Source organism: Balaenoptera acutorostrata, chromosome X (assembly GCF_949987535.1).
Source record: "Balaenoptera acutorostrata chromosome X, mBalAcu1.1, whole genome shotgun sequence".
Taxonomy (NCBI): domain Eukaryota; kingdom Metazoa; phylum Chordata; class Mammalia; order Artiodactyla; family Balaenopteridae; genus Balaenoptera; species Balaenoptera acutorostrata.
In genome coordinates, this window is record NC_080085.1 from 131,533,726 (window position 1) to 131,550,827 (window position 17,102).

A 17,102-nucleotide genomic window follows, 5' to 3' on the forward strand; every position below is an offset into this window, starting at 1 on the left:
GGCACACCGAAGAGCAGTCCTTTCCGAAGCAGTGCCATTTGAGTGGGAGTCGGGGGGCGGGGCACGGCTCTGAGATTCCCTAGACTCGGCATCTTGACTCACTGTCTTGGCATTAATAAAAATTTGTAACTTTCTAGATACATTTTGGTCTTCTTGAACTCAAATGATACTCCTTAACCTCTCTTTCCAAGATGTAACCTCACTCGCCAAGCAGAATGATTGCCAAGCCCTGCAAGTGTCCCAGCAGAGGAGGGAGGACACGTGGGCCCTTCTAGGGGACGTCATTGTGACACGGGCACACGCTGTGCCACCCTGCCTTCCGGAGGTGGTGGCGGGCTTACCCCGAGCACTCCACCTGGAGAGCATTTGAGGGGAAGTCGAGTCTGGATGGCACCCACAAACCCCCAGCGCAGCACGGGCTACAGAGCAAACACAGGGTGTCCCAGTTCATTTGTATCTTTTATTACACAAAATAAAGTTCCATCTATGTTGCACATTCATTCATTCTATAAATCAGGCTTTTAAAAAATCCCCAGGGGCTCAGTCCCATCCTTTCTTTGATCTTCCTTCCGATGACGTCACCCTCGACGGCAGTCAGGTCCTCTCAAAGGATAAAAGCAGACGCAGCGCCTGGCCTCGGCAGCCCCTCGCGGTGCACTCCCAGCCCGCCCGCTGGAGGCGTGGCTCCTGCCACTGTCCAGACCGCGGCTGCCGGGGACAGTCATCGCCTTCACCAGCCCTTCCAGCTGGTCCTCTGGGGGCTGGCGTTCACGGCCCTGTGGCGGAGCCATCCCCAGGCTGCCGAGCGGCACGGGCTTCTCTTTGGGCAGGCCTGGACCAGGGCCTTAGGGGATCTCTGTGTCCATGGTATAAATCTGAATGAGATCAGACACAATGTTATCAATGATTGGCTTGGTAAGGTCTTCACTAAACACCTAGAAAGGAGAAGGAAAACAGGCTCCGGTTAGACACCCTCTCAGTTAAACAAGGCGCCCGCCACTAAGCACAGAACCACAGTGCACAGGGGTGGGGGATGGCACGCGGACTCGGCTATTGGAAACGAGGGTGGCTCTCTGCGCAGCCGGTTCAGGTCCAGCCTGCCGGGGCTGATCACAAAGCAGAGAACATTCCAGATGGAAGAGGCTGTGGTGATCGTCCAGCTCATACAGGAGAGGGGACTTGTCCTGGGTTACATGGGAAGCCAGTGACAGGCTCCTGCCTCCCCCTGGAGCTCTCAGGTCCACAGTCTCTGGGGATGGGAGCAGGGGTGGGGAGTTCATCTCCAGAAATAGGCTAGGTCTCCTGGACCCCACTCTACCCTAGGCCAACCCCTAGGGAACACGTGGACCTGCTCTCTAGCCTGGACCAGAGCGCGTCCTTTTTTTTTTTTTTTTTTTTTTTTTGGCCACGCTGCACAGCTTGCTGGATCTTAGTTCCCCGACCGGGGATTGAACCCGGGCCCCGGCAGTGAGAGCACTGAGTCCTAACCACTGGTCTGCCAGGGAAGTCCCCAGACCGCCACTTGACTGTGCCACGGAGCTTATAAAATTGCAACATGAGTCCCCAGGGGCCCAAATGAAGAGGGCCTAACTCTGCACGTTCCCAAGGAAGGTCTGGTCCTGGCCTGGCTCCTGGGAGGGGAACTCTAGGCCCCTGCCTGATGAGAGGGTCTCGGTTTGCCCAGGGCCGAGGGACCTGGGAGCTCATACCTGGTCTCTCCTGGACCTGTCCTCCGTTCCTTTTATCTTTGCTGATTTCAACCTGTATCCTTCCCCGGTAACTAACCCGAGCTCCCATAAGCACGAGCATAACGGCTTTTCTGAACTCTGTGAGTCCTCCCAGCAATACATCGAGCCTGAGGGTGCCCTTGGGGACCCCTGATGACACGGCAAGTAAAAAGCAAAACAAGGAGCACTTGGTTGGATGCCGTGGCCCCCGGGCCAGGGGGTTGCTGCCTGGGGAATCAAGGTACCACGAAGGTCAAGGCCCAGGGCTGAGCTAGGGTAAAAGCTGGACCTGAGTCCACCCTCCTGCATGGCCACCAAAGGAAGCCTGAACTCTCCACAGGCTGTCGCTTCAGGTGGGAGATAGTGGCCTGGAAACACCCGCTCCCTCGACCACTGGCTCAGGAAGATCAGCCATCACCCCCTGGACTCTGGTTGGAAAATAAATACTTCAGAAATACAGGCTTGCATAGCACAGGGAGATCAGCTCTGTGCTTTGTGACCACCTAGAGGGGTGGGATAGGGAGGGTGGGAGGGAGGGAGATGCAAGAGGGAAGAGATATGGGAACATATGTATATGCATAACTGATTCACTTTGTTATAAAGCAGAAACTAACACACAATTGGAAAACAATTATACTCCAATAAAGACGTTAAAAAAAAAAAAGAAATACAGGCTTGCTTGTCAGGGTCCTCTACCTGTATGCTCCTGGAGACCCCAAGCCAAGAAATGACCGTTAAAAAGTAGTCCAGGGCCGGGACTTCCCCGGTGGCACAGTGGTTAAGGCTGTGCACTCCCAATGCCGGCGGCCCGGGTTCTATCCCTAGTCAGGGAACTAGATCCCACATGCGAGCTGCAACTAAGGAGCCCGCATGCCGTAGCTAAGACCCGGCGCAGCCACATAAATAAATAAATATTAAAAAAAAAAAAGTAGTCCAGGGCCAAAAGCTGGAAACAACCCAAGCGTCCCTCCATGGAGGAATGAACCAACATGACATGGTCCAGCCGTACCACGGAACAGGACTCGGACTTAAAAAGATGGGAATTCTGACACCTGCTGCAACTCGCTACTGCTTTAGAGCCAGAGCCTCAGCCACCCAGAGGCCCGAAGCACCTGGGCACGGACGGGCACCCCGCTGCCACCACCGCCGCGCTCAAGGGCAGACAAGTGACTTCAGAGAAGCGGTGGCTGAGGGCAGATGAGCAGGAAGAGTGCCTCACGATTTAGAGGAAGCGCCCCGGGGCCGGGCAGGCGGCCACTCATCACCAAGCAAGTGGCCCTCACGTGCCCAAAGGATGCCCGATGGCTCCCGTGCCCGGAACTCAGAGCCCCCCCGGAAAGACTGAAGAGCGAGGGTAGCGCGGGTGTACCGCCCAGGGGGGCGGCCTCGCCCGGGAGGACGATTGCTGGGTAAGTGTGTGTCGCCCAGAAAAGAGGCCCGTGGCGGAGCCGTTCCCCGTGCTCTCCTCTCACGAGGGGTGAGGGGTGACGGCCGAGAGGGGGAGGCAGAGGTTGCTGCGGCCACTCCAGCCCCGGTCACGGTCAGGAGCGAGCGAAGAGAAAGGAGAGCGGCACGGAAGACAAGCAGAGGAAACCAGTGATGACCCGGCAGATCCAAGCAGCCCGGGATGGGCCAGGAAGCAGCGGCCCCTTGCGCCGCCACCTGATTCAACAGAGTGGGGACATGGGGCTCACATGATCTGGAAGTCCCCAAGAAGCCCGGCACCGAGCAATGCTTTTGTCCACGCAGCCGCCCTTTGCCCCCCACCTGCCAGGCACTGGGCGCGGGGCAGCTGATGAAGCAGACAAGGCCCCTGGCCTTGGGGTGGTGGGGGGTGGGGTAGACAGGCAATAAAGGACAACAAAGCACAGAAAGAAGCTGTGATCTCCCGGGAAGGGCGAGCAGGCCGGGGGGAGGGAGCCTCAGGAAGGGGGAGGCAGCCACTGTGGGTTCGCATGGGAGGGGTGGTGCACAGAAAGGGGGAGCCTTCCGTCACCTCAAAGTCTGCTTACATGGAATCTCATTGTAGGACAAGGAGGGACAATGAGGTGTCATGAAGAGAGGAACAGCAAATTTCAAGTATAGGACAGGAAAAACAGAGAGTGATGTCAAAATCCCATTTGAAGAAACAGTGGGACTACCCAGGGAGACCCGCTAGGACTGCAGCCTTTCTGACAGACACGGTTCACCCAGCGCTCGACAGACTGCTCTCGAGGTTCAGTACGTCTGGGGGAGGCGGGGTGTCACCTGTCTTATCTATCTGTGCATCCACCCACCCATCTATTATCCAACTACCTCCTTTTCTATCATCTATCCATCCCACCATCCACCACTACCTATCCATCCACACATCATCTATCTATCTACCTACCAACCAACCACTGCCTTTGTAGAGCACCCCCTATACGTCTTCTGACGTGAAGCCAGACTTATTAACCTCGGCTCTAGGACAAGCTCCCACTCAATTCAAAAAAAGTGCTTGGTTGACCTCAGCAGTTCTCAACCAGGGGTGATCCCTACCCCGAGGCACTTGGCAATGTCTGGACACGGTTTTCGTTGTCCTGCTCGACATCCTACATCCGGCCCTGAACGTCCACGATGTCGAGGGGGAGAGCCTGCCTTAGACGATTAGGACAGAGTATTCTCAAGCTTCAAGGTTCCCAAGTAGCCCGTATCTTTCTTTGTGGATAACTACTACAAAGAAGTGTGACACCAGGTACAGGGACCTCAGGCAGAGAAGAGGGGGACACACGCCAAGCGGGACTGCCAACGCAGTCACCTCACCTGCCACCACGGCTTCTCGGCCTCGGCCTCAGCGGGCACCTCGACCCCATAGGCCTGCAGGGCCAGGTGGAGCACCGCCACGGCTATGTGCTGAGCCTGGAACCGGAGGCACAGCCCCCCGTGGTAGCTGTCCCGCAGCAGGGCCCAGGCGGTGATGGAGACGGGGCTCCGCTGCCAGCTGTAACGGTTCAGCCAGTTCTTGAGGGACACCAGGTAGTGGAGCAGGTACTGCAAAGACACGCCAGTCAGCTGGCCCCCACTCACCTGCCTCCTTACCGTGAGCCTGCGGCCCGTCTGCCCGCCAGCCGCTCGCCCCTAAGCTGTCATGATGTGTGTACGCCACAGATCGGATGTCGCCTCCCAGTGTCATTGGAAAAAAGCCCCAGTGCCTTCCACGGGCCTTGCCCCACCCTCCTGCCAGGTTCACCTCCACCCCCGCCCCGGTCCCCACGGGCCCGCCTGCTCTCAGCCTCCAGGCCCGGCTCCCAAAACCCGCTCGGCCGCTCTCAATGGCCACCCCGCCACAGTCCCTCTCCGTCACCGCGGCCCTGTGCCGGCCATCATCAGCGATCATTCTACTCATCCCCTGGCCCAGCTCAAACATTAAACCTCCAGAAACAGCGTCCCGATCTGCACGACAGGGCACGGCCCCCACGGTCCAGCCTGAGGCTACGGGCCCGCCAGACACCGGACACTGGCTCTCGGGGGCACTAGGGCCTCTGAATGCCCCTCAGCTCGGCCATCTGTCAGCTCCCCCTCTGCCCGAACACCACGCTCTCTTGAGCCCACGGGGAGTGCCCTGCACTGCACGCCGACAGAAAACACTACGGCTGGGAACCTCCACCAGTGGCTCTGGGACTAGGCAGGCGGTCGGGAAGGCCCACGTCACAGGCCCTCCCCTGTCTCTCTGCAGGCCGCCCTTCCAGCTGCCCACAGGGGCCTTCCGAGTGCTCTAAGGGTTCACGTGCCCCTTCTGCTGCTTTCTGAAGCAATTCTTCTGCTGGGACAAACGCGTTCCTAGCTGTGAACAGTGAGTGACCAGGCTTTTCTCGTGGGTTCGTATGCACAGCTGAGCTGGGCGCGAGCTCCGAGGCGGGGCAGCAACTCCTGGCACAGGGACGCGGCAGGTCAGGAAACGGGCCCTGCCTCCCCGTGGCTCAGCGAACAAACAACTTATTCGGGTCTGGGGACGGGCACGGGCTTCAGAGGGCACGCGGATCCCGGCCTGCCGCCACAGCCGAGCGGGCGGAAAGGCAGCAGCTGAAATGAGAGCTGCCTGAGGGACCCGAGAGTGGGGACGAGCGAGGCTGCCCGAGCCGGTCACCGCTTCTCCTCGGGGCCCCGCGTGGCTCCAGGCTCGGGGGGCTGCACTTTCCAGATAAAAAGCGAAGAGCTTCGTGCCTCTGGGAACCGTCGCGACCCCCCAGCACATACCTTGTGAGGGTGCTGGAAGGAGACCTGGAAACGCAGAACCCGCAGTACGAGCAGTTCACACTGCACGATGCTGTCACGGAGCTCCCAGAAGCGTGAGTCCAGCTCCAAGGGCTCGCTGTCCGGGTGGAAGTACCTGTGCAGAGAAATAGCACGGCTGACGGCGGAAGTGGGTGGCCCCAGGAGCCCCCAGTCATGGGACAGCCAGATGCAAACGCCAGGGCCCCTGTGCTGTTGATCAGCACAGGGTCACCATGAACAACTCTCCACCTGCGGGTCCAGTACGGGATAAAAACGGTAACCAGAGAGGAAAGAAGCCACTTGTAGCGTTAGCCCCATGGCTGTCCCACGCCCTATTAGGGAGCCCCCCAGTTTCCCCTCGTGCCCGCCCACCCTCCCTGCTGGGGCCCTGGCAGTTACAGGTGGACTCCAGCTGCCCTTCAGCAGTTCCCTCTCCTGTTTTTCTCCTACTCTTTCGAGGTACACCGTGAACCTGTCATGTTTACGGGGTGGGGAGTGCTTTTCCGTTAGCTGTTTCTTAAAGGAGAAGCAGCACAAAATAGTTTTCTTCCCTAACGATTAGGGTTCCTGGAAAGGCTATGACGCACTAACTTTCCATAAATTGCTTTCTCCCAGGCTCCGGGGCCTCGGCACAGCCCGCCCAGCCGGCTGGACCCCCGTGTCCTTCCCCAACAGGAACACAGCTGCTCGGGCCCAGGACCGCGAGAGACACTCCTGAGCAACTCTGACCCAGTTTCCACACCATCTAAATAGGACGGCGGCCCCAGAACCCAACTGGTTCCATCCATCCTGTCCAAGACTCCACGAGAATCTTTGCTTTTTTTTTTAGAATAGAATTTGATCTTTATTTTTTTAACACCTTTATTGGAGTATAATTGCTTTACAATGGTGTGTTAATTTCTGCTTTATAACAAAGTGAATCAGCTACACGTATACACTCTGCGAGCCCCCTCTGCTCCAGCTGTGCTCGCCTGCGACGCTAGGGACACACTCTTTCCCACCCACCTCTGCACCCCAGTCTGGCCTCTGAGGTTTCCCAAAATCTGGCCGCAGCTTCTCTCGCACAGGTGCCCCTAGGCTTCTGGCTCCCTCCTGCCTTTGCTGTCAGCGCTCCCGGCCCCAGGTCGAGGCCACCCAGGTGCCTCCTCCTGAGTTGCACTGCTGCCGCCTGGGGGGCAGGGCCTCGTGAGAGCCTCCTCCAGCCGCCCATCCAGGGGCACCGGAAGCGGCTACTACCTGTTGGAAACGTTGATGATGTCACGAGTGCGCAGGTGCTGCTCCTCCACTTTGCCGGCCAAGTAAAGGGAAGACATGGCCACCAAGTAGGGGTCATAGGCGTCCAGGTCGATCTCGCAGAAGAACTTATGGTATATGGCACAGGCGGTGGCGATGGGGATGGACCGCATCCCTAGCTTGACACCTACCGAGAGAAAGCAGGCAGGGGAGTGCTTCATCCAGGGCTCACCCCCTGCGAAGTGTGAGGGGAGCCTCCAGGTTGGGCCCTAAGGGTGCACATCCCTGTTCAGACAAGACCGAGAGCTCAGGGCCCAGCTGGCAGGGGCTGCCGTGCCTCCCACTGGGTCCTCGACCTGAGGGATTTAGATGCGAGCTTCTCAGACTCTAACGTGCTAACAAGCCCCTGGGGGTCACGCTGAAGTGCAGCATTCCCTTCAGTAGCTCTGTGGGCTCCACACTTCTCCCAAGCCTCAAGGCCACGCCAGGAGAAGCAAGGCTTCAAACTACTGCACCTGGCATATCCCTTTCTGCACATCTTGAAAAGGACCAAGTTGTGTGTCTGTTTCCACCTTAGGAGGCATTTAACTAGAGGTTGTCCCCACCTCTGCAGCTCACCTAACCAAAATCCTGCCAAGGTGACAGGAGGAAAAAAGGCCTCTGAGCATCAAACAGATGCCACAAGTCCCGAGGTCATAGTTTAAGATTATACTCAGCACTGGTTTACTAGTCCACAGGTTAGAAAAGGCAAGAAAAGCAAGCAGGGTGACTGCCAAAGGCAACCGCAGGCAGAGCAGGAGAAAAGCAACATCGATGGCCATAGCCAGGCTCGAGGGAAAAAGAGCAACATACTGAAAAGGGACCAGAACTCAAAAACCAGAGCATGATGGTTTGATTTAGGGGTTAAAGCCCTAAATCTCCCGGACAGCTCCTAGGGAAATCACTGCACTGGGTCACAGAACCAAAACAAATTCACAATGACCAGGGTTAATAAGGGAAGGTTAAGTGACATCCCATAGACTGAAAGAAGGTGGAGAACAACCAACAGTCATTAAAATCGTGGTCAACATCCTCTACCTAAAAAGGTGTATTAGTTCCCCAGAGCTGCTGTAACAAGTTACCACAAACTAAGTGGCTTAAAACAACACATACTTTTTTCTCTTACAATCCCGGTGGTCAGAAGTCCGAAATGAGTCTTAGGGGGCTAAGTTCAAGGTGTCGGCAGGGCTGGTTCCTTCTGGAGGTTCCAGAGGAGAATCCACTCCCTTGCCCTTTCCAGCTTCTAGAAGCGCCTGCAATCTTTGGCTCACGGCCCCTTCCTCCATCTTCAAAGCCAGCGGTGCAGCATCTTCTAACTCTGCTTCCATCATCACATGGCCTTCTCCTCTGCCTGTCTCCTCCTCCTGCCTCTCTCTCTCAGGATGGGTGTGATTATATTGGGCCCACCAGATAACCTAGGATAGCTCCCCAACATCAAGATGCTTAATCCCATCTGCAAAATCTCTTTTGCTACATGAGGTAACAGTCACAGGTTCTGGGGATTAGGATGGGGAAATCTTTGGAGGACCGGTATTTAGCCTCACACAGAGGGCAAGGGCATATGCAAAACATTTTAGCATTAGCTTTTAGCATTTAGGTTTTAGCATTTCCAGGTTTAAACTTCAGTTTCATAGACAGTTCCTACATGGGACCCCTCATTCTCAGAGATGTCAGATTAGGTGGTATTACTGTACGTGACCCTCCAAGTCTTGTTTTTTATATAGCAAACCCTCAAAGGGTAGCATGCTTCCCTGGTTTACATGGATCCTCCAAGCAGATGTATGGGGTATATGAGGGGGCACTGCCATCCTTCCTTATACACTTTGCAAGACTTCCTGGAAATTAAATGTACAAATCACTGGGATTAATGGTCCTGCACTATTTCCCCAGACTCTGCCCACCTTGACTTGAAAGCAGACTCACCCAACGCCCTCTTCCACAGAATGAATACAAAGTAATAAAGATCGGCAACAACTGCACTACTTCCCCAGACTCTGCCCACCTTGACTTGAAAGCAGACTCACCCAACGCCGTCTTCGGCAGAATGAATACAAAGTAACAAAGATCGGCAACAACTTCTGTCAGCTGAGCAAACCACTACTGACAGTGAAAGTGTTTCTATCGGAATCCAATTAGCTACATCGCCTCGCCTCCGGCGCAGGAGCGCCCAGCACCACGGTGTGGATGCCCTGGCAGGGTTCAAAACGCAAGCTGCGCCCTGGCTCCTAGTTGTTGTGTTTTTTTTGGGGGGGGGGAGTTGTTTGTTTGTTTGTTTGTTTTTTAAACTTAAATTTGCCAGAGTTCCCTGTATGTTTTATTATTTATTTATTTATTTATTTATTTATTTGCTGCGTTGGGTTCTTCGTTGCTGCACGTGGGCTGTCTCTAGTTGTGGCGAGCGGGGGCTACTGTTCGTTGAGGTGCGCGGGCTTCTCACTGAGGTGGCTCCTCTTGTTGCGGAGCACGGGCTCTAGGCGCGCCGGCTGCACTAGTTACAGCACTGCAGGCTCAGTAGCTGTGGCGCACGGGCTGTGTTGCTCCGCAGCATGTGGGATCTTCCCGGACCAGAGAGATCGAACCCGTGTCCCCTGCATTAGCAGGCGGATTCTCAACCACTGCGCCACCAGGGAAGCCCCTGGGTCCTAGATGTGATGGGACCTCGTCAACAAGGTTTGTCAGGAGCCTCACCAAGGGCATGCTCCAAAAGGCTCCGTGTGACCAAGTGCCAGCGTCCCCGTATGCTGCGAGGCAGGTGTGTCAGAAGGCGCGGTACACTCAATCGAGATGCGGGCGCCCCGATTCCGCCACCTTCTAGTTGGGGCCTTCCAGTTTCCACATCCTGTCTTTGGACCTACGCGCCCGCCCATGAAATGGCCATGACCGCGTATGCCTCGCAGCTCAAAGCCTAGTATGCAGGGCGTGGCGGAAAGGCAGAGGCCGGTTCCCCTAAGCCGAGCCTCCCAGCCTCCGCTAGGGCAGGGCAGGCCCGGTCTCTTCCCGCCGCTCAGCCACGCCAGCACCGAATTTGGCGGGTCCCATCTTTCGGGAAGCGGATCCCCGCTACGCCAGCCCCCGCCTGCCCGCTCGATGCTCCCGCGGCGGGCTGGGGACAGCTGGGTGAAAGTGCAGCACTGCGGCTCCGGCCTCCACGTCCCGTCCGCGCGGGGCCCGCCCTCCTCCCGGCCGCGGTTACCTGCCTCCATGATGAACCTCGTCACTCGGAAGTGCACCCTCGCCTCGGGTGCTGGCCGCCCCTCCGCGCCCAGTGCCGCGCCCCCTCCACCGCAGGTCCCCGGGCCAACTGCCTCCATGAGGTCCCGCCCCACGGGCCCAGACCCCCCACGGGATGGAGAAGGGCCCGGACGCGAGGCGGCCGGCTCCCGGGGTGCTCACGGCGGGAGCGGAGATCCCGCCCCGCCCCGGCCGGCCCGCCAGCCCGCCAGCCCGCCAGCCCGCCAGCCAGCCCAGCCCAGGCCGGCCCGCCCGCCCGCCCGCCCCCGGGTGGGTAGCGCAGCTGTCCGCCGAAGGCGGGTCCGGCCGAATACGCAGGCTCAAGCTCAAGCGCAAGCGCAGAGGCCGAAGCTGCCTGGCAGCTTGAGCGCGCCCGCCCTGTCCCCTGGATGCCGCATACGTCGCCTTCGGAGCCGACGCCCTTGGAGCCGACGCCCCGCCCCCTGGAGGCTGACGCCCCGCCCCCGGGAGGCTGACGCCCCGCCCCCCGAGGGGCTGACGCCCCGCCTCCCGGAGACTCACGCTCCGCCCTCGGGAGCCGAATGGCGGCAACCGGAACCGGCGGGGCTACTCCTCCAGGGCGAAGTGACGTTACAGTCCTAGGGTCAGGGCGCGAAAATACCACCCTCCCCGGCACCTGAGCTACAAGTCCCTGCGGTCCGACTAAGGTGTCCCTCCGGGCTGGTGGCCCAGCGTGGTTCAGGACGGGGAGGGCTGGCTGTCTGCCAAGCCGCGGCGGGGGGCGGGGGCGGAGGGTCGCTTACCGGAACTCACATCGGTGTCTCCCAACTGGAGAAGACGTGGGGTTCAATGTCAGTGTTCGTACAACCCGAATCCAGGTTTGTCAGAGTTTCCCAGACCTACAGATGAGCCCCGAAGGAAATGCTGTGCACGAAATGAGGGCATGAGGGCTGTTTGTGTCAGGGTTTTCCAGGGGCCCAGCATCCCTTGGGGATCTGGTTGCTGCTCGACTTGTCAGCCTGGCAGCACATTAGGAGCTTAATAAATGTTTGCTGAATGAATGTTGTTGAATGTCCAGCTCACAGTGACTTCCCACGTTTCGTTTGTGGCTTCCACAAGTAGGAAACTGCGTCAGGAGTCAGGGATGTAGAACACCAAAGGGACCCCCAAGCTAGTGACAGAGAGTTACTCTGGGTATTCTGATACAGTCAGACAATTGCTATGATTTGAGAGAGCTGGGAACGTTGAGAGGAAAAAAGCCACCTTTTCCCACCCACCCACTCAGGCCAACCTTAATCTCCTTCCTCAGCCCTCACCCCCCTACTCAGCTCCCCCTCCCCCAGCCCTCTCTCCACACCAGCTGGGTTGGTTTCCTGGCACGGCTGTAACAAATGACCAGCAACCTAGGTGGCTTAAAACAGTAGAACTTTATCCTCACACGATTCTAGAGGCCAGATGTCTGAAATCAGGGTGTCACCAGGGCCATACTACCTCCAGAGGCTCTATAGCAGCATCCTTCCTTGTCCTCCAGCTTCTGGTGGCCCCAGACGTCCCTTGGCTTGTGGCCGCATCACCCCAGTCTCTGCCTCCCTCCTCACGTGGCCTCCTCCCTTGTGTCTGTGTCTCTCCTTTTCTGTCTCTGTCTAGGGCAAGGGGCAGGCCCTCTGGGCTGAGTACCTCTGTGTGGGCATGCGTGTGCACGCGTGTGAAGGGGCTTGGCGCCCCCAGCCTCCTGGGCTGCTGACCCCTGTCATGCCTTGAGCACTCTGTCGCTGGCTGCTGTCTGTCCCTGGGCCGGGAGCGGCGCCACCCTCTCCCCTCCTAAAGGGGCTATGGGTCTTGGGAGATGGGGCCACTGCCTCCGAGCTCCCCACATCTGTGCATAATGCACACGCCCCCCCCCAACGCACGCACACACAGATGCACGCACATGAGTCAGACACTCCCCCCACGTACACTCAGGTGCACATGTGCACACGCACGCACACACCCAGATCGTATCACTCTTCCCTGTGGCCCCTGGCCCAGCGGCCTGCCTGTCACCTTCTGGCCTGCTGTTTGCTGGTTAAACAGCCCTGCTGGGACTCCTCCTTCTCCCCTGGGCCTTCTGTAGTGTGAGGAGTCTGGGCTCAGCGAGCAGTAGGTGCCTGTGAATGTGACTCGAGGGAATGACTCAAAGAACACATTAATTTTGAAAGCACTGGGTCACAGGGCACCCTCCTGGCAGGCAGCCTGGGCACAGCGGTTGATAAATGAATCATTCACTGGCCACCAACTGGAGCCAGCAAACCTCGAGGCACTGTCTCCTCTCCCACGGGCAAGCCACACCCACCACGGGGGCCCTCCCTTCCCTGCCACCTGTCACCACTCCCAAAGGTGGCATCTCCACTCTCATCCCCCCTCCCCTGACCTCACCTGGGGATCATCTCCAGTCCCTGCCCAGAGAGGATGATCAATAAAGGTGGGGCGGACCTGATCTCAGGAGAGGATTCTGATATTTGCCAATGCCTCCTTATCTACCCCCTGACTGTGCGCCTTGACACTAAGTAAACCGCAGCCTCCTTCTCCCAATGGTGCTGTCACGTAATGAGAGAGTGAATGAGTAGGTCACGCTGAAGCTCACAGGATGAGGCAGAGAAGGGGTAGAGGTGTTCAGGGTGCAGAGGAAAGCCTGTGCCCAGGTGGGACCTCGGGAAAGCCCACGTGGTCTTCAAAGGCAGCAGTGATCTCCAAAGTGCCCGCCCTGCCCGCCTCATCCCCAGGGGCCTCCACCCGAGGGGCGGTCAGCGGAAGCACAGCCTGGTCCAAGGCCAGCCCTGCCACTTGTCCTTGGAAACTTCTCTTTCCACTGTCACCACTTCATCCCTCCCTCCCCCCTCTCCACTGGCGCCTTCCGGGCCAGTGAGGGCAGGTGCTCAAGCCTCCCTCTCCGCATAGGCAAGCCCAGCAGCCTCCCTCTGGGCCCCTCTCCCCGCCCCCACTGCCCTCTGCCCACCCACCCTTCTCAACTCCACATCCCTGAAGCCACTCGTGTCCCTGGATCCCACACTCTGCCCTTGGCCCCCGCCCCGCATATGGCCCCTGCTGCAGGAGACTGTCCTCCCACCCCACCTGCACCCCGTCCTCCTCTTAGTCCATTCAGGCTACCATAACAAAACACCACAGACTGGGGGGCTTATAAACCACAGCCATTGATTTCTCACCGTTCTGGAGACTGGAATTCCAAGGTCAGGGTGCCAGCGTGGTCGGGTTCTGGGGGGGACCTTCTTCTGGGCTGCAGACAACCAGCTTCTCGCTGTGTCCTCACATGGCGGAAGGGGCAAGGGAGCTCTCTGAAGCCTCTTTTTTTTAAAATATTTATTTATTTGGCTGTATCGGGTCTTAGTTACGACATGCGGGCTCTCTAGTTGCGGTGGGCAGGCTTAGTTGCCCCGCGGCATGTGGGATCTTAGTTCCCTGACCGGGATCGACCCCACGTCCCCTGCATTGGAAGGCGGATCCTTAACCACTGGACCACCAGGGAAGTCCCCAGAGCCTCTTTTATAAGGGCACTAATTCCACAGGGCTCTGCCTCATCACTTCCCAAAGGCCCCACCTCCCGGTACCATCACCTTGGGCCTTCGAACTTTCCCATATCAGTTTGGGGGAGGGCCCATTCGGACCATAGCGCTCGCCAAGGTCAAGCGTCACCTCTGAGCTGCCTGCCCCCCGCAGCACTTGTTGCAGTTGACCGCTTGGTGCAGGGTCTGGCTCCGCGCTTGGATGTCTCACTGCCGACAGCTCTGAAGCCTCATCCTCTCCGTGCCCTCGTGCCCCACGACTGGGCCAGCTGATCAGAAAACCCGGGGGGCTCCCTCCTTTGGCACCAGAGGGGAGTTCAAGCCCCACCCAGGAACCCTCACCCCAGCCCCAACCATGACAAAGAACCCCACCCGTCTCCTTTCCGTGCTCGCAAGCCATTTTCCCGCCACCTCGGGGGCCTCAGTATCTGAGTAAGGACCCTTTCATAACCTCCTGATGAGTGTGGGCCATCAGTCTCCACATGCAAACCAAATTTGGGTGGGGGTCCCTCCTGTCTCCGCAGAGTGACCGCAGCACACTGCTTCCTGCCCCAAACGCTTTCTGCTTGTGGATCCCTGTTCTCCTGGCTCCTCTTCTCTCCTCCCCCCCGCGGTCAGCGGAGCGCCTGGTGAGCCTGTAGCCTTGCCCTCCCCCCACCCCTCCCTCTCCAGACAGAGCGACTTTTGTAAAAGCGAAGTCTGATCAGTGCCCTTCCCTCTCCGAGCCTGCAAGAGCCATATTGGCTGCCAGAACACCGCAGCTCTGTTTACCTGGCAAGTCAGGGCTTGGTTTTATTAAAGAAGGTGGAACTTTCCTCACAAGTGTGGATGCTGGTGGGATTACGGTTCTTGGTTAACCTACTGCCTGGGATTATTTCCTTTTGACTAAACGAGTTTTGAGTAAAGACAGACTCAACAGAGAGAAAAATGGAGGGAGCTCTGAGCACCCATGAGATCTCATGTGTGGCCACGTTGGGCCTCAGGAGAAGGGCTGAGAGTCGGCGTGAGGGTCAGAAAACGCATCCCAGCTACAGACGTGCACAAACAGATGCTACAAATCAAGAGACAGAAAGTGGATTAGTGGGGGCCAGGGACTGGGGAGCCATGGGGGTGACTGGTAACGAGCACAAGGGTTCTTCGGAGGGGGTAATGAAAATGTCCTGCAATTAGATTGTGGTGATGGATGCACAACTCTGTGAATGTATTAAAAACTGTTGAATTGCACAGCTTAAATGAGTGAATGTTACAGTATGTGATTTATAGCCCCATAAAGCTGTTATTTAAAAAATTACCATGCACGACTGTGCCAGCAAGGACAAAACCCTCTGGTGGGGAGAAGGGGTTTCAAAGAAGAGCCGGAAGACGGGCCAGCAAAGAAAGTCAGAGGGCAGAGCAGAGCTGGAGCCAGGGAGCTCTTCAAAGACAAGTGAACTCACAGACCCTCAAAGTCCTGAAATGGGGTGAATGATGTCCGCTCTGAACCATGGCACTCTGCTCCCCCTTGGGGAGGGGAGCTTGGTGGATTGTTGGAGACAGGGGAACACCCAGGCCTGGGGATGCTCGCGCTTCCACGCACCCAGGATCCGCCGGCCAGAGTGGGGGCTTATGGGGGCATCTTGACCCGAGTCCATCTCACAGGTGACCTCCTTAACCCACAGGCCATATGAAGACGGAGGCAGGGCTTAGAGTGACGTGGCCACAAGCCGAGTGATGCCTGGAACCACCAGATGCTGGAAGAGACGCAGAAGGGTCCTTCCCTAGAGCCTCCGGAAGGAGCACAGCCGTGCCAACCCCTTGATTTCAGATGTCTGGCCTCCAGAAGGGGGAGAATCCATTTCTGTTGTTGAAGTCACCGAGTTTGTGGGCATCTGTGGGCCCCTCACAGGCTCTGCTGGTGGAGGGAGGAAGGCCTGAGGAGGCATAATCTCTACCCCAGGGAGTTGGGAAATAAAAGAGATGAAAAGACTGCAGATGAAGGAATCAGATCCAAGAAGGTCAGGTGGCTTCTCAAGGCCACGCAGCACGTGGATGCCACTCCAAATGGCGGGCTTTTAGCTCCTGGAGCAGTTCTTTCCTTGCCATCCTGAGTGGCCCCCACTGAGGTTAGAAAGTGAAATTCTCACCACTTTTCTTGTCCTTGCCAGGCCCCTCTCTCCTGTATGCCTCTCTAGCTCCAGCCCTCTAGGTGTTTCTACCAGACCCTCTCGAGGTCACTGCCAGCAGAGCCCTTCCTGTGTTTGGGATCGCCAAGACTCAGGGCCAGACCCACTGCCATCCCCACCCTCCAGCTGGCTTCCTCACTGCCATATTTTTGGCCATAGGGACAGCGCAGCCCAGATTTTACTCACATGCCCACCATCATTTGACCAACTCTGTCTCTAAGGGTCTAAGTCCAGAGGGAGAATCTGACTGGATGAGCCTCATTTATGAACACACCCTTCCGAAACAGGAAGCCACCTTTGGTCAAATCAGCTGCGGGGGTGGAGGGAGGTGTCCAATGTCTGTTCACGTTGGAAGGAGTGTGGGACACCCATTTGGCAAGGTCACTCTAAGGGCACCTGAGCCCACGGCCTCAGGTGTCACACTTTGTACGCCACCCCCATACACCCAGAAAGGGACTCAGGGAAAAGGACGGGTGAGGTCAGCCAGAGATCTTGTCTTTGCTATTTGTTCACTGGGCAAGGAAATCAAGCCCTCAACTCTTTTGGCAGGCAGTCAGTAGAGATGGTCTAAATTGCTAGATGAAGAAACAGCCGGGAAAGCCAGTTATCTGGTGATGTGGAGACAACTATCAGAAGAGTTACAGTATTAGGCTGAAGGCAAGCAAATGGAATAATGACAAAGTGCATCCAGACTGGAAAGGGAGAAATAAAACTACCTCTGCGCACAGATGACACAATCTTATATAGAGAAAATCCTAAGAAAGACACACACACACACACACACACACACACACACACAACTATTAGAGCTAATAAATGAGTCCAGCAAAGTTGTAGTATACAAGATCAGTATATAAGAATCAACTGTATTTCTATACACTACCTATGAACAAACCAAAATGAAATTAAGACAACAGTTCTATTTATAAAAGCATCAAGTGAATAACATACCT

General features: G+C 57.1%; 1 protein-coding gene across 5 annotated transcripts; it reads right to left on the bottom strand.

The window, feature by feature from the left end:
• Positions 1 to 440: 440 nt before the first annotated feature.
• CCNQ (cyclin Q) lies at positions 441 to 11,340 on the bottom strand. 5 transcript variants are annotated; one of them, XM_057538853.1, is made up of 6 exons: positions 9,924 to 10,421; positions 8,349 to 9,823; positions 7,200 to 7,383; positions 5,946 to 6,078; positions 4,512 to 4,739; positions 441 to 935 (listed from the first exon to the last, which is right to left on the bottom strand). In XM_057538853.1, the coding sequence occupies exons 3-6, from the start codon at positions 7,367 to 7,369 to the stop codon at positions 846 to 848; spliced, it is 621 nt and encodes a 206-aa protein (XP_057394836.1). In that variant the 5' UTR covers positions 7,370 to 7,383; positions 8,349 to 9,823; positions 9,924 to 10,421; the 3' UTR covers positions 441 to 845. The 5 variants fall into 5 exon arrangements, with proteins under 5 accessions (XP_057394836.1, XP_057394838.1, XP_057394835.1 ...); XM_057538855.1 differs by lacking the exons at positions 8,349 to 9,823; positions 9,924 to 10,421 and adding an exon at positions 11,231 to 11,340; XM_057538852.1 differs by lacking the exons at positions 8,349 to 9,823; positions 9,924 to 10,421 and adding an exon at positions 10,429 to 10,704 and having other exon boundaries at positions 441 to 875.
• Between the last annotated feature and the right edge of the window lie 5,762 nt (positions 11,341 to 17,102).

Coding starts and splice junctions, on each gene's coding strand:
- CCNQ (XM_057538851.1), bottom strand. CDS start 10,546: ATGGAGGCAGTTGGCCCGGGGACCTGCGGTGGAGGGGGCGCGGCACTG. Junction 7,384..10,428: donor GAGGTTCATCATGGAGGCAG/GTAACCGCGGCC, acceptor TTCTCTCGGTAG/GTGTCAAGCTAGGGATGCGG. Junction 936..4,511: donor CCGAGAAGCCGTGGTGGCAG/GTGAGGTGACTG, acceptor TCTCCTTTCTAG/GTGTTTAGTGAAGACCTTAC.